The 15,133-nt window shown below is 35.6% G+C and overlaps 1 protein-coding gene and 1 long non-coding RNA gene across 2 annotated transcripts; one reads left to right on the top strand and one right to left on the bottom strand.

Moving 5' to 3' along the window:
* The first annotated feature begins 55 nt into the window (after window positions 1-55).
* Window positions 56-2,515, top strand: LOC135771766 (uncharacterized). The gene is made up of 3 exons (XR_010543028.2): window positions 56-180; window positions 963-1,009; window positions 2,472-2,515. It is a non-coding gene; the product is annotated as an uncharacterized lncRNA (long non-coding RNA).
* A 6,471-nt stretch (window positions 2,516-8,986) lies between these two features.
* Window positions 8,987-12,958, bottom strand: LOC141279843 (uncharacterized). The gene is made up of 2 exons (XM_073815474.1): window positions 12,946-12,958; window positions 8,987-12,780 (listed from the first exon to the last, which is right to left on the bottom strand). Exons 1-2 carry the CDS (start codon window positions 12,956-12,958, stop codon window positions 11,693-11,695), a joined length of 1,101 nt encoding a protein of 366 aa, XP_073671575.1. The 3' UTR covers window positions 8,987-11,692.
* Window positions 12,959-15,133: the final 2,175 nt, after the last annotated feature.

The following is a 15,133-nucleotide window of genomic DNA, read 5'->3' as shown; positions in this document are numbered from 1 at the left end:
TTCTATTTATAATTTATCGATTACAATTTTTAGACCATTAAAGCTGGTTAAAGGAACTTTTATTTTGGAAAAAGAACTGCTGCTGTTTCAAGACATGCGCACTAGCTGCGACATCTAGTGACGACATTTACCGGGCTTTAACGGTTGTTGCTGCATGAAGTCTGCTGCAATTTCTCTGAGGTAAGACTTTTTGGAAGTTATTTAACATAATTTTAATGCATAAAATATTTATACTCTGCACATATTAGATGTAAACTTCATTTAAAAGAAGGACAAACTGGTGTGACTGATATAATTTTTTAAATGACCACAATCCCGCTTCAACAAATATGTAAATTAGCATTTGAATTTATTATTAAAATACTGAAGTCTTTCTAGATAAATTTGAGTAGAAAATCGATTTTTATAATTTATCTGACAAGGAGAATTCGGACATAAGAAATGAACTCTGCTCAGTTTAATGAACTTACTTAAACAGTAATATTTCGTTTAGCAAAACAAACAAATAATATTTCGCAACTCATAAAACTGGTCTGAGGATTTGCCTCAGCAGTCTATGCAGCAGGCGGGACCGTCTGAGGGATCGTGAAGCTATTCTGCTAAACACTCTTAGCCACCTCAGCCAGTTCCGCTATTATACAGCTGACTGAGGTAATTTTTTTTACCAAGGGTCGGGATAACTTTGTCTGGTACAGAAAACGTTTAAATTTCACAGAATAGAGAGCATTGCAGCTACAGGACACAGCTGGTAGTTAAACTTCTTTACTTAAAGTGCACCTGCAGTAAAAATATTTCCACCTCACTGTTGCGCAACATTATAACCGATTTCATCTATTGAAAGATACTTTGTAGAAAATGAGTGAACCTTAATTATGTAATTATTACTCAACATTTTGTATCTATGATCTGTCTGTCTGTTATACAACTTAACAACTTATTGTGATTGTTTTTGTCACATTTAGATTTCTCAAGATCATCAGTTTGGACAGAATTCATTTGAAGAATTAATGTAAGTAAAAGTACAATATTGGACGGGGCATGGATATTTCTTGGGAATCAGTTTTGTTGCATTGTTAATGTCAGGACTGTCTGAGGGGTCAATTGGGGCCTGAAGTATGATAGGGATTTGTTTAGGGCTACAAATATATATTACAAATAACAAGTCTTTAAAAAGTCTTTACATTAAGTAGTCTAAACTAAACTTTGATATGTAAACGTTGTTATGTAAACTATAATAACAAGATATTTTATTAGATCACAATTCCAGTTTATGGATTTGGCATTTGCAGTCATTTTGAAATATAAATATAATGGTAGAGAAAACACAATTATCTGTGGATGTGTGTGATTAAGAGTAAGGAAAACTTACTTTTTTATATCATTGAAAATCTCAAAACAACCCTTAAAAACCAAATTGAGTTCTCTTTTGCTGCATCTTGCAAATATTACAATTTTAAATAGGCAAGGCTTAAAAAGGTATAAAAATAATAATGAACTTTCTCGATAATACAACACTGGCACAATTGGGCATGTAACAGTTTTTTTTACCTTAGTGGTGTGCCCTTATTCTAGTACTTATGTTTCTAGTAGCTATGTTTACATGCAACCAATTAATCAGTTTGTAATCGTATTGATGGCTCAATCGTATTAAAAAGTCGTCATGTAAAAACCTTAATCAATACGATTGAGGTAGATTGGATGCAAATTTGAATCGTATTGAAAGGGGTGGTGTAGTCCAATCTGTGATCCGATCAGCAGGAGAAAAGTATGCATGTAAATGCGTGAATCGAAGTATTTTGTCGGGTGCAAAAATACATTGTGCATGTGCGCAGAAAATTTGTGCTCAAGTTCACGTCTTATATTTACCTCTTATTCGCTTTGGGGTGGCATTGCCAAGTCCTCTTTTTTTTTCGTTCAGATTTGGGCTACTGTTTAAACTGTCTTCGCGAGTTGATTTTTCTGCGGGTCAGATATGAAAGGATTTTGTTCATTAGTTACTGGTATTTGGGCTGTGATAAGTCATTGGGATGCTTTTGGGCTAATTTTGAATGTCCATGGGGATGATTTTGATATGTGAAGCTGCCAACCCTGGCTGTGCGCTTGCACAGATGTTCGGTTTATATAAAATGTACATGAAAACAAACATTTTGAGGTGCAAACATTTAAACATGTTTAGGGTGCATGTAAACTGTATTGTTGTAACCTTTCATCGGATTAAATTCAGTCGGATTGACAAAATTTTGTGCATGTAAACATGGCCCTTGTGATGACAGTTTGTTCGAGGATAAGAAAACTGCCATCTAGGGTTTCAGAACGAAGCAAGAGCCATCAATATTATATATGTATTGTATGTTTATGTATATATACATTAGCAAGTAAATGTAATGGTTTTCTGAATAAATATACATAAATAACATAATGTGTCTAAAAATTATTACACAAGAAATTCAGATCTTTCATGTGTTTTTCAGAGCACTAGCAGGTTCCAATAAAGGCTGGAACAAAACAGACAGAAAAGGTACAGTATACTTTCTTTCCATGTCCGCCTTGCCCACGCACACATCCGTACCGCTTTAAAAAGTATATATTATTTACAGGACATTCACAAATTTAGAAAAAATGAAGAAAAGTAGCAGCTCCACCACTGCATTGAATATACTGTTCTGTATGAGTGTGCAACTCAGCGTTCCCACAACGCGCACGCTTGACATCTGTTCCTCAGACATGAGGGCTCGCGAAGCACGCACACAGCACGCAGTCGACACATGCGTGATCACTTAACTAAGTTTTCTTTCTTGTTTAAGTGAACATAAACAGCTAGATGTGTCAGTATCAGTATATTAAAGCAGTGCAGTCTTAAAGCTGTTCTGGGTCTTAAAGTGACAGTAGCCTACTGCTTTTTGTGTCAGAAATGTTCTTTCCACCCAAAAATGAAAATCACTCACTTTTCTTAACTGAACAACTTTTGCAGCTGCACATTTAATTCATACAGTGAGGACTGTGCAGTGTTTTGTGTGTATTTATTGCTAATGTTAATTCATAGATTTTAATAACTAATATTTTTACATTTAATACAGATGCCTGAAAAGTAAAACAAGATGAGTATAGTGTTATGATAAAAAAAACAAAAGATTTGGTTGTTTGTCAGTAGCATTGTTGTAGTGACAGCCAAAATACATCGGCCTAGGGCTGGGCAATATGGCAAAAATCCATATTGAACGATAATGATATATATTTCGATGTAAGTTGTTAATGCTTCCAGCTTTAAAACAGTATGCCAACAATGACTGAAGCCACAAAAATAAGAGGGTTCATTATATTTTAATCTGCGCCTCGTCAGTTTTTTAGCTAGCCAAACCACTTCCATATAAAGGAATTCGTGCTACCTTTTTGTCCACAATTTATCATCTTTGGATATTCGTTGCCACTTCCACTCATTTTTGTTTAGTTTTTTTGCTGTTGTGTCGAGTTTGCAAAGTAGGAAATGGACTTTGTACTACTCATGTGTATTACATATAGGCCAATGTATTTTGGCTGTCACTACAACAATGCTACTGAAAAGCAACCAAATTTTTAATATTTCCTCTTAATCATAATACTATACTCATCTTGTTTTACTTTTCAGGCATCTGTATTAAATGTAAATATATTAGTTATGAAATTGTCTGTCAACATGATTTTAACATGAACCTTAGCAATAAATACAAATAAAACACTGCACAGTCCTCACTGTATGGATTAAATGTGCAGCTGCGAAATTTATTCAGTTAATAGTAGTGAGGGGTTTTCATTTTCTTTGTATAATGAACATTGAACACTCAAGAGAGCTTTGAACACCCAAGACAGCTTTAGGACGGCACTGCTTCAATATACTAATAAACATACAGCTGTTTATGTTCACTTAAACAAGAAAGAAAACTTAGTGAGCCCTCGTGTCTGAGAACCATATACGAGCTATACATGCTGGTAAAAAGGCACGTCACCTTGTGGAAACGCACAGTCGCACACTCATACAGTACAGTATATTCACTGCAGTGGTGGATCTGCTAATTTTCTGTTATGTTTTCAGTTGATAAGATGTGCTTTTTGATTACTGAAATTTAATTTAACCAGAATCCAGAATAAAACGAAAAACACGGAATTTGAGAAATTTAACTGAATCTGGGGAAAAAACAATAGGGCCATAGCTGTGCTAAAACCTGACTCCAATTGGCTTTTTTGAGGTCATTCAATTAAGGGTTCACATTTTTTTTCACAAGCACTAAGATGTTTTTTGGTAGTTCTCAATAAAGACATGAAAGATCAGAATGTTTTTGTGTAATTATTTTTAGACACATTGGGGCGGTTTCCCGGACAGGGATTAGACTAGTCCTAGACTTAAACAGTTTTAAGAGCTCTCCAAACTGAAAACAACTTGCACTTACATATCTTAAAATACATCAGTGCCCTTTGTTTTACCTCAAAATGCACACAGGTAATGTTTTTAGTAAGGCATGTTTGTTAAAACTAATTATATTTCCTAATTAAACTAAGGCCTAGTTCTGGATTAAGCTAATCCTGGTCCGGGAAACCGCCCCATTATGTTTATCAATGCCCTTGACTTAGATAAAGTTTAGATCGCATTTTATGACAAATTTGTTCAGAAAACTGTGAAATTCACATACTTTTTCTTGCCACTGTATATAAAGCCATTACAATGTTAATCTATGAAGCTATAAGTCTTCCACCCTAAAGTACCTGTCATTGTTTTTGAAGCAGAATAGCTTGTAGGTAACATTTAACCCTGGAGAACCCACGGGTCAAATGTGGCCAATGTTAATTGATTCTAAGAGAAGGGTTCTTGGGTTCTCCAGGGTTAAACTAACATGCTTGCATTTACCTAATTAAATAATTTTGTTTCTTTTCAAGAAGCTGTCAGAAGAAATTCAACTACTGTTCGTGCACCAGATGGTGAAGTAGAAAAGTTCGTAAAAACTTCTACAGCTTGCATCTGACAGAGATGCAAAAAGAATAAGAGAGCGGGCCTGAAAACAAGCAAATTCAAGGTATTTCAATTGTTGTTAAAGGGATAGTTCAATAGATATTCTCTCATCATTTACTCATCCTCATGTTGTTCTAAATCTGCATGATTTTTTCTGATGAACACAAATTAAGATGTTTTGCGTAATGATGGTAAAAACACAGCACATTGTAACCATTGACTTCCATAGTAGGAAAAAGTATTTTGAAAGTATTGTGATATATGATGAAGAAAATATTTTGATAAATGATGGTTAGCACACAGGTGACGGTACCCATTAAATTCCATCATATTTTTTTTTCCTTCTATGGAAGTCAATGGTTACAATCTGCTGTGTGTTTACCATCATTCCTCAAAATATCTTCTTTTGTGTTCATCAGAAAAAATTCATACAGGTTTAAAGGTAGGGTAACACATTTTGAAAAATGCTAACGGTAGCCGCCTAGTAATGAAATCACGATCCCACCCTTAAGTCAAATCGCCATCCAAAGTCACGCCTCTTTCAAAACACATGAACATGCACAGATCAGACGGTCACATTTCATGTCTCATTCACCAGTGAGAAAACTTTGCAGTACAAAGTGAATAACACTTCCAAAATAACCAACATAAACAACTGGTTTATATCAGAATTAGTTTAAGCACACGTTCGGTTGTGTAGACGTAGTAACTATATCGTTATGCTAATCCGTAAACGAACACAAATTTCATAAGCAACACAATGTTTCATCAAAGTAGAATATCTGAATCCATCTCAATACAAACATATCGCGTACCTACCTTACCAAAATAAACAACGACCCTTTCAGACCCTTTGCCTCCTGCAGCTGTTTGCATCTCGTGCTAAAGCAGTAAAGTTACAGATGTTAATTTGGGTTTTTGCTCTTGCTGATCCAGGCAGTTTTTGCTGTTGTTGTTATAAAAGATGCCTTTCGTTTTGTGGCTCCTGTACAGGTTGTCAATTCAGCAGAAAAGTTTGCTTTTCTTGCTGTTTACAGACAGGAGGTGAGCGCACGTGAACACGCATCTTAATACCAAGTGTAAACAGCCTCTTAACCAGCATAACTAAAAATCTTTCAGGATCAAATCTGTTACCCTACCTTTAAAACAACATGAGGATGAGTAAATGATGACAGAATTTTTTATTTTAGGGTGAACTATTCCTTTAACATTTACCCAATTTAACATTAATGCCTTCAGTCTATCTGATGAAGTAACCATGAGTCATTTTCTGTTCCCCCTCTTATCTCTTTTCTCTCAGTCTTTCCTTCTTTTAGGGTACACTTGAGGAGTGTCCAGATGTTTATTAATGTTTTATTAATGTAATGTTATGTTTCAAATAAACATGTAAACAAACTGTATATTTTTCTTTCTTTTTTAAACACCTACAGTAAAGTGTGACACTTAACACATTAAAAGCATCACAAACATTGAGGATAGAACTTCTAATGTGCAGTTTAACTTTTTTTAACTAAATATAATAAAAGTTTTTTTAAGAAGGGATAAGTACATGCCATCTTAAGGGCTAAGGTTATAAAGTATTGTTTTGTGGAAAAAACACTTAAAAAAAAATTTTGGGCTAGTTTCGTCTGAGTGTACAGTTTAACCTGGCATGATTCTGGCACTTTGCTGGCAGTGTCGGCTGACTTTAATCACCCGGACATTGGCCAGTTGTGGCTGAGTGTACAGTTTTAGCTGGCGTGATTCTGGCACTGTGCTGGCAGTGCCGGCTCACTTTAGGCACCCGGACATGGGCCAGTGTACTTGGGCCGATTCTGGGGCGTCATTCATCCCAGAGTTGGCCCTTTTCTGGCAGCCGGAACTGGGCCATGTTTTTTTTTCTGGCCTGCCAGATTTGGGCCATTATTGGGCCAAACTGTTTTGGCTACCTGGGTATGAATATAATTCAAGTGTTACTACATCCTTCTAAAGTAATTACTAGTTGGTAACTATGATCTTTACTATAGAATATTGATCCTATTGAAGTAATTACTTTAGAATGATGTAGTAACTTTTGATGATTATCATTTGACATGATTATCACTTTAAAATACTGATTTTAATTAATAAAATTATTATTTAAAAAAACATGTTTGGCAGACTGTAATGCACTGTTTAATATTCCGGTAATAACCACCTTAGAGGGCAAATAACCCATTTAATGCCGAGAGACCAGGAGGACACAACATCATCAGCGTGTTCGCGTCCGCTGTGTAAACAGAGGCAAACAAACTTTCCTGCTGAATTGACAACCTGCACATGAGTCACAAAACTAAAGACATCTTTTGAAACAACAACGGCAAAAACTGTCTGGATCAGGAAAGATCAAAAACCCAAATTAACATCGGTAACTGTTAGTCTGGGTTTCCCCATGCTGCCTTGCGTGCAAATTTATTCACATGGCAAGTCTAGCATGGAAACTATAGACCATTTCCCCCCTGAAATAGGAAACCAATCACAGAACGGGGAGGGGGCAGCAAGACGATGACGACGTCTATGCAACACACCGAAGCAGTTTTGTTTATCCAACACGGCAACAGACATGTCAAGTTACTTTTCGACGCGGCCTTAGATAGTGTTCTAAGTAGTTTTGAAGTTTATTTTTAAAAAGCCTCAAATACGAGAAAATGAGCATGTGGTTCCCAGACCATGTCTCATTCTATATTAGCCAAGCTAGGTAACTTTACTGCTTTTCCACAAGATGGAAACAGCTGCGGGAGGCAAGGGTCTAAAAGTGTTGTTGCAGTGTTGGAAAGGTGATGTGTAATTGCTTGTTCACTAATTTCGAGTCAGGTTAAGTATTGAATCTAGTTAATATTGTTGTGTTATTATGTTCTTCTATTTACCTGATATTTAATAACTTAACAGAGAGGCAGTTATCTTTGTACAGTATAATGCCTGAAGTTATTTGTAATATTGTTTAAAAGAGATAATTTATTATTGTATTTGGTTTCTGTTTATTGTAACGTTAGACCACACAAATAAATACCGGCAAATGCTCATGCATGCAGAAGTTAATAATGTGTGTTGCCATTGCCTTGCTATTGCATGTTTCTGTGACAAGATTAACGTGATACATAAATAAGAGGTAAATATAAGACGTGAACTTAAGCACAACTGTTCTGCGCACAAGGTCCTTTTACATCTGATTGAGAAAACACTACGATTCACGCATTTACATGCATATTTTTCTCCTGATGATCGGATCAAAGATCGGACTACACCACATCTTTTAATCGGACTGAATCGTATTGATTAAGGTGTTTACATGAATGCTTTTTAGTATGATTGAGCCATCAATTAAATTACAAACAAATTATTTGGTTGCATGTAAACTACTATGTTGCTTTTGTAGTTTGTGTACCTTTAAGAATTAGCGTAACAATATTTATGTTTTCAAAATTAAAAGCAAACTACTTCGTCTACACAACCGAAAACGTGCTATAACTAATTCTGATTTCAAACAGTTGTTTATGTTGTTATTCGCTTTGTACTGGAAAGGCTTCTCACTGGTGAATGAGACATGAAATGTGAACGTCTGGTTTGTTCATGTGTTTTGGAGGAAGCGTGACTATGGATGGCAATCTGAATGGAGGGTGGATCGTGATTTTAGTGCTAGTAGGCTAAAGTTAGTTTTTTTTTTTTTAAATCAGTCATAAGCTTTATTTATAGGACCTAAATGTAAAGTCAGATTAACGTATTCTCCCTTATACATGGCTATATACAAGTACAGTAGCAAAAGGGTCTCTTTTCTATCATCCCTGGTAGGTTGTTATTTTCAAATTTTTATCACATTAATTATGTTTTAAGATTATATGTTTTTTAAGGAATTAAAGAAATTATTTTAAACTATTCCCTCTTGAATATGCAAATGAAACGTGCAGTTGAAGTTTAAAACCTTTATTTTCATAAACCTGTACAATTCCTTTTTATTACCACATTATTTACATTCAACTGTGATCGTCATAAAAATGAAGTAAAATGAAACCTGTTATACAATATATGGTTTCTGTGCAGTAAAAATGTGACAAGCTTGTCAAGTATGCAACGTATATTCAAAATATATTGGTGTTCCTCTCAGCAGTCTTTACTCCTCTCTACAAGCTCTTGCAGTTCATTTCTATTGTGCTACCATATCACACATCTGTTCAAGATGCTCTCAATGCAATAACAGGTCCTTTAACTTTCCTAGAAAGAATGAAAGACTGACAAAATACTGAATAATTAAGTAAACTTTCATTTACCAGCCCAGTTTCTTTCTCAGTGTGTTTCTATACCAGGCCCGGTACTAGGCTTGCTGGACTGGGGGGGCAGTCAGGATTTTTGGGTGGGCAGCCATTTCTCGACTAAAATGATTCATACACTAAAATTATGGATGTCTCAATCCAATATTACTTTGCATGTCTTATAATAAAAGGCAATTTATATGTCATTTTGCACGTTCAAATTTTAAAAGTAGATGCTTTATTTCCACTTCTTAAACATTTTCTTCATTTAAAATAATGTATTTTCAATGTGATATATGTGATAAGCTGTATTGTCATTAATTCATGACCCTATCATGCTTCTGCAGCAACCTCAAATATCACAACAAAGCACAATGCTTTAAATAATATATTGTTGCATCCTGTAAGCAATTTGACATGCATGACAAATTCGTCACAGGTTATCCTGTTTGCCTATAACAGCACCAGACAAAAGCACAAGCCCTAAAATACTGTAAGTGTGATTTGCGACGAGACTAAAGATAAATCACACTGCTTTGTTCATAACACAGCAAATTAGATATTATAATACAATGCAACATTATAAAATACATCGTTTTACCTTACGATGACCTTGCGCAGTGAAAGCTCCTCTTGAACTTAAAAGTCTGTAGATTTTTGCGTGTGAAAGTTTTTCTCAAACGCGAGCTGAATGAGCTGATGATGAATGACGATGACAAAACCGCTAAAATTTGATTTTAAAACTGCACGCAATGCTCAGCTGTTACAATACTGTATATTTACTGTATAACCATCTTATATCATTTATATCTACTATATAGTATGCCACAACCAAACTGCATATTCTAATTTTAATAAACAGAACTACGTCTAAAACAAACACATTAAATGCTGCTGGAGACTTGCCATTGGCTGTTGTATTTGCATGAATAAATAATGAGGTGAGTCTAAGAAAGGATAAGGGGCTATTTTGGGCATGTTTTACTATATAAAATTTTTTTAATTTAATATGTGTTGGGTTATTACGTTTATGTAATACTAAATTGCATTGTTTTTGATATATATTTTAAAGATGCGTTTTTTTAGTAACCGTCATAGAGAACAGTAGTACTTTTCCTGTGACTTAAATACTGCTGAAAAACTTTTAAAGGTATGAATAAGCTAATCAGACGATAGTGGGCGGAATCTGTAAACGCTAGCGCTTGCCAAAAGAGGATGTTTTTTTGTGTAAAGAGACTCTGTTATTTTAAGGTTGGCTGGACATTTTTGGGGGGGGGCAGAAGGAAAATATGGGGGGGCAATGCCCCTCCCAGCCCCCTGTAGACCCGGCCATGTTCTATACCAACCAAAGTTAATGAACAATAAATGACATTGTGGTCCCATGACATGAATACTTTAAAACCAATTAGAAAAATCACATAGCACACAATATAAAATTAACGAGTTCTTAAAAGAGATAAATGTGACATAACAATGATAAATGTGTTAATTCATGTTGTTTTTCATATTTTATTAACACTATTGTAGTTATGAACAGTTTGTTTGCTACCGGACACATACACACATACAGTTTTTAACCCCTTGGCACCTAAACCGCTAATTTTAAGGCACCGACATCATGTCAGGTCATCACGTGGGCCGCAGACGCTGCTAGTTTGAGATGTTCGGTCAAAGGAAATTAGTTCAAAGGATGACATTTTGTAGTGGCTTTAATGGTAAAAGCTAATGGTGCTTTTTGGTATTTTAATGGAAACCATTATGAATTTCTGTAAAGGTTTTATTGTTTTTTTTTTCAGAAGGGAAGTGACTTGACAGAGCAAATGTCTTGTCGGGTCTTTCACCTGTATGGAATCTATTGTGCTTAGAGGTCACATAATTTACTTATCTGTATAGCGCTGTTTTCACTGTCTTCAAAACAGGCTGATTAGCTTGCCGTTAGCTTAGCTGGCGACTGACATATTCCTGTGGGCGGGGTTTAGTCAAAAACTTATCTATTGTAGTCATTAAAACAGGAAGTAGAGGTCTGTAGTCCAAACCGGCCGTTCGCTGTAAGCTTTGAAAGGGGAATTCTGTTAAAGAAAATATATCGCCTGGCAGTGAGCTTTATCATTTTATTTTACAAGTATTATTTATGCTATTATAGCAACATTACACTCTAACTAGGGTTTAAAAAATAGCATTAGGAAAACGTGACCTTTCAATCTTGCAATCACAGACCTTGTAGCTAAAACTGGTACTGCAATCACACAACTAGTGGCCAATATGCAACATGACAACATAAACATCAGTTGAGGACTGCAAATCCACTTTTTAAATGACAATATCCTTGCCAGGCCACTGATGTCAGTGATATAAATATTTGAAATGAAAATTAATTCTTAATGTCTAGTGATATATCAGGGCCATTTTATGATTCATTTATATAAATTTCTTACATACTGTTCCTTTATGGTTTCTCTCCAGTATGAAGTCTCTGATGAGATTTTAAGTGATCTGACTTAGAAAAAGTCTTGTCACACTGAGAGCATTTGAAAGGTTTTTCACCTGTATGAAGTCTCTTGTGATTTTGTAATGTACCCCGTTGTCCAAAACTCTTCCCACAGACACTACAGTGATAAGGTTTCTCTCCAGAATGAACTCTTTCGTGGTTTTTTAAGCTACTTGAACAAGCAAACGTCTTGTCACACTGAGAGCATTTGAAAGGTTTTTCACCTGTATGAATTCTCTTGTGCTTTAGTAATGTATGCTTTACACTAAAACTCTTCCCGCAGACACTACAGTGATAAGGTTTCTCTCCAGTATGAACTCTCTGATGGACTCTGAATTGAGGTGAATTAGTGAAGCTCTTTCCACAATGAGCGCAGACGTAAGGTTTCTCTCCAGTATGACGTCTCTCATGGATTATCAGCTGATATTTATGACCGTAACATTTATCACAGTGTGAACACTGATAGAATTTCTCTTTAATGTGAATATTCTGGTGTGATTTTAATGAACGTGAATCCCTAAAGGTTTTCCCACATTCACTGCACTGATACGGTCTCTCATTGGTGTGTAAAAGCACATGTCTCTTCAGATTATGTTTACAGCTAAATCTCTTCCCACAGTGAGGACACTCGTAAGGTTTTTCTCCTGTGTGAATTCTCTGATGAACTTTAAGATTTTGTTTGGTTTTGAAGTATTTTCCACATTCAGTGCAGTAGAAAGGCTTTTCATCACTGTGTATCCTCATGTGAACATTTAGACCAGAGGAAGAGACACAAATCTTCCCACACTGCTCACAGTGAAACTGCTTCTTCTTCTTCTTCTCTCTGTGGTCTTCTGAATGAAGTTTCTTCTCTTGTAAGGTAGTAAAGCTGATCTCAGATCTGGTGAAGAGTTTCTGTTCTGTGTGTTTTCTCTCATGTCTCTCTAAATGTCTCTGTGAGCTGAATGTCTTTTCACAGGTGATGCAGGAAAGAGTTTGTGCTGTCAGTCGCTCTTTTGATGTTGAGGACGTTATTTCTATATCCAAACATGAATCACTCTTCACATCTGAAAGAAAAAAAAAACAATTAAATTGTCGTTTCACTCTTATTTACACAAAGAAGGTTGAAGAATTGAGATTCTGTATCTTTTTCTAGATTCACACATTAGACAGAAGACAGGTGTCAGCAGTGGTTAAATTGGCTTTTGTAGGGAGGGGGAACCCTTATTTACCGTAAATGGTCATCATTCAAAATCGCGCCGTAAAATTACTTAATGCATTTTACACCAAAGGGGCTCTTTTTCCAGTATTAACAGTGTTACTGTTTCCTCTAGGATTTTTTCCAGCTGTGGCGGCAGGGGGCGCCCATGATGATTATAAATGTACATTATTTTTTTAAATGTAGAATATAGGCTACAGTAAACTAACATGTATTTTTTTATCATTTTCATGCTGTCATTTACTTTTCCTTATATTTATAGTATATTGCTTTTCTATGTTTGATCTAAACTGTATTTTCTTAAAAAATACGTAAGTTTTATAGCTTCATACGGATCTTTCATTGTAGTTTTAATGTAGTGTGCAAGTTCGTGCTCGTGTTTAGCGTTACAGAGCTGTTGCAAAGTCACGCACAGTCCTGTTTGATAATCCGCACACTGTGATTGACAGAACCGACATCGGCAACAATTTATTCCACACCCGGCCTGTTTGACATAAAGACCCCGACCCGTTCACACCGCAAATCGCGCAATTAAATAACTTAAATATAAACCTTTAACGGTCTTCAGACAGAGCTTAAACCCAAATAAGCACGGGGACCAGGGGCCATCGGGAATTCCGGGAGCAATCCCGAACGGCCGGTCCATTTCAGGCCGAACCGGCCGGTGGTAAAAAAGGTTTTTTTTACAATGCGCTACCGCACCGGCCTGAACGCAGGGTTTCTGCAGGGTTTAGTCAGTCAAATTTAAGACTTTTTAAGACCTTTTTATGACCATTATGATTTAAATTTATGACCTACACGAATAACGAAAAATAACATAAAAATTCCTTTCAAAAGTCTTTATTTTTTTTACTTTCATTGAAATTAGTAACAAGTTTTATTAGTAAAGGTTCCACTTTCTTAAGAATAACAAATTGAAGGCTCCCTTTTCTTAAGCATCAAGAACACAGGAACAACACTTAACAATTGTGTGTGGCACTGGATACGAGACAAACGGAATCCCGTGCTGTACTTGGACCGGGTAGTGACGGAGCCGGAAAAAACTGACTGATTGCCTGCACCCGCTGCAGACCTTTTACAGCAACTTTATGCTTGTCTGACTTTGCATGCGAACGTAAGGCTTTTATGCTAAGGTGACCAGATTTTTTAAATGAAAACCCGGGACATTTTCTAGTTAAATGGTCAAAATATCATTAAAATCTCATTTGTTGTTATCTATAAATAAAAAAAATAGGGACCAAACGTTTTTGAAAGTTTTCTTCTTTTTACTGTTGTGGGTTCACTGCAAAAAATGACTTACTTCTTACTTAATAGTATTTTTGTCTTGTTTTCAGTACAAATATCTTAAAATTCTTAAATAAAGATGCATTTTCTTTATAAGCAAAATCCCCTAAGAAAAATCTAGCTTTAAGACAAAAAAATCAAATTGAAGTGAATTTATTTGTGCTTAAAACATGCAAAAATCTTTTTCTTGAATTAAGTAGTGGAAGATTTTTTTATTTCCCTGTTTTAAGCACAAATTTAATATTTTTGTCTAAAAATGTAACTTATTTTGCCCATAAAGAAAATGCATCTTGACTTAAGAATTTTTTGATATTTGTATTGAAAACAAGAGGAAAAATACTAATAAGGAGGCCATTTTTTTGCAGTGTTTCTAATTCAATTAATTGTAATTTCTGTAGCCTAAATCTAATTTTTTCCTTTTTTTATACAAGAGACATACCTCATCAAAAATGACTTCTAAGATACCAATTCAGTTCACTTCATTGGTTTATTACTTTAATTTAACATGCATAGTTAGTACCTTAACCCCCGATAACTTCAATTGTTTTCATATCTTATGATGACTTGATTGATGATAATGACGCTCTCTCATGTGTCTCGTAGTAAATTCTTTATCGCTAAATCAGTGGCGTGCGCAAGTAATCAGTAGCTCGCGGCCCCCTCTGCTGGTGAAAATAATCATTACATGATTGCTCCGGTCTGGTATTACAAACACTACATGTTGATCGGGTTTTCAGTGTATTTGCTTGTTGTTTTGGACGTGCTGAAACGGGGAAATTCCGGGGATAGAACAGCAAAAAACGGGACTCTCCCCGGAAAACGGGGACGTCTGGTCACCTTATTTTATGCCTAAACTAGACAGCTCCAGCGCCTTCTTACACAGTGTGCAATAGGCTTTATACCGATTTTTTGCTACG

This window comes from Paramisgurnus dabryanus, chromosome 8 (genome assembly GCF_030506205.2).
Source record: "Paramisgurnus dabryanus chromosome 8, PD_genome_1.1, whole genome shotgun sequence".
NCBI lineage: Eukaryota > Metazoa > Chordata > Actinopteri > Cypriniformes > Cobitidae > Paramisgurnus > Paramisgurnus dabryanus.
Note: the sequence above shows the minus strand (reverse complement) of the source record. Positions and strands in the feature narration are given on the sequence as shown.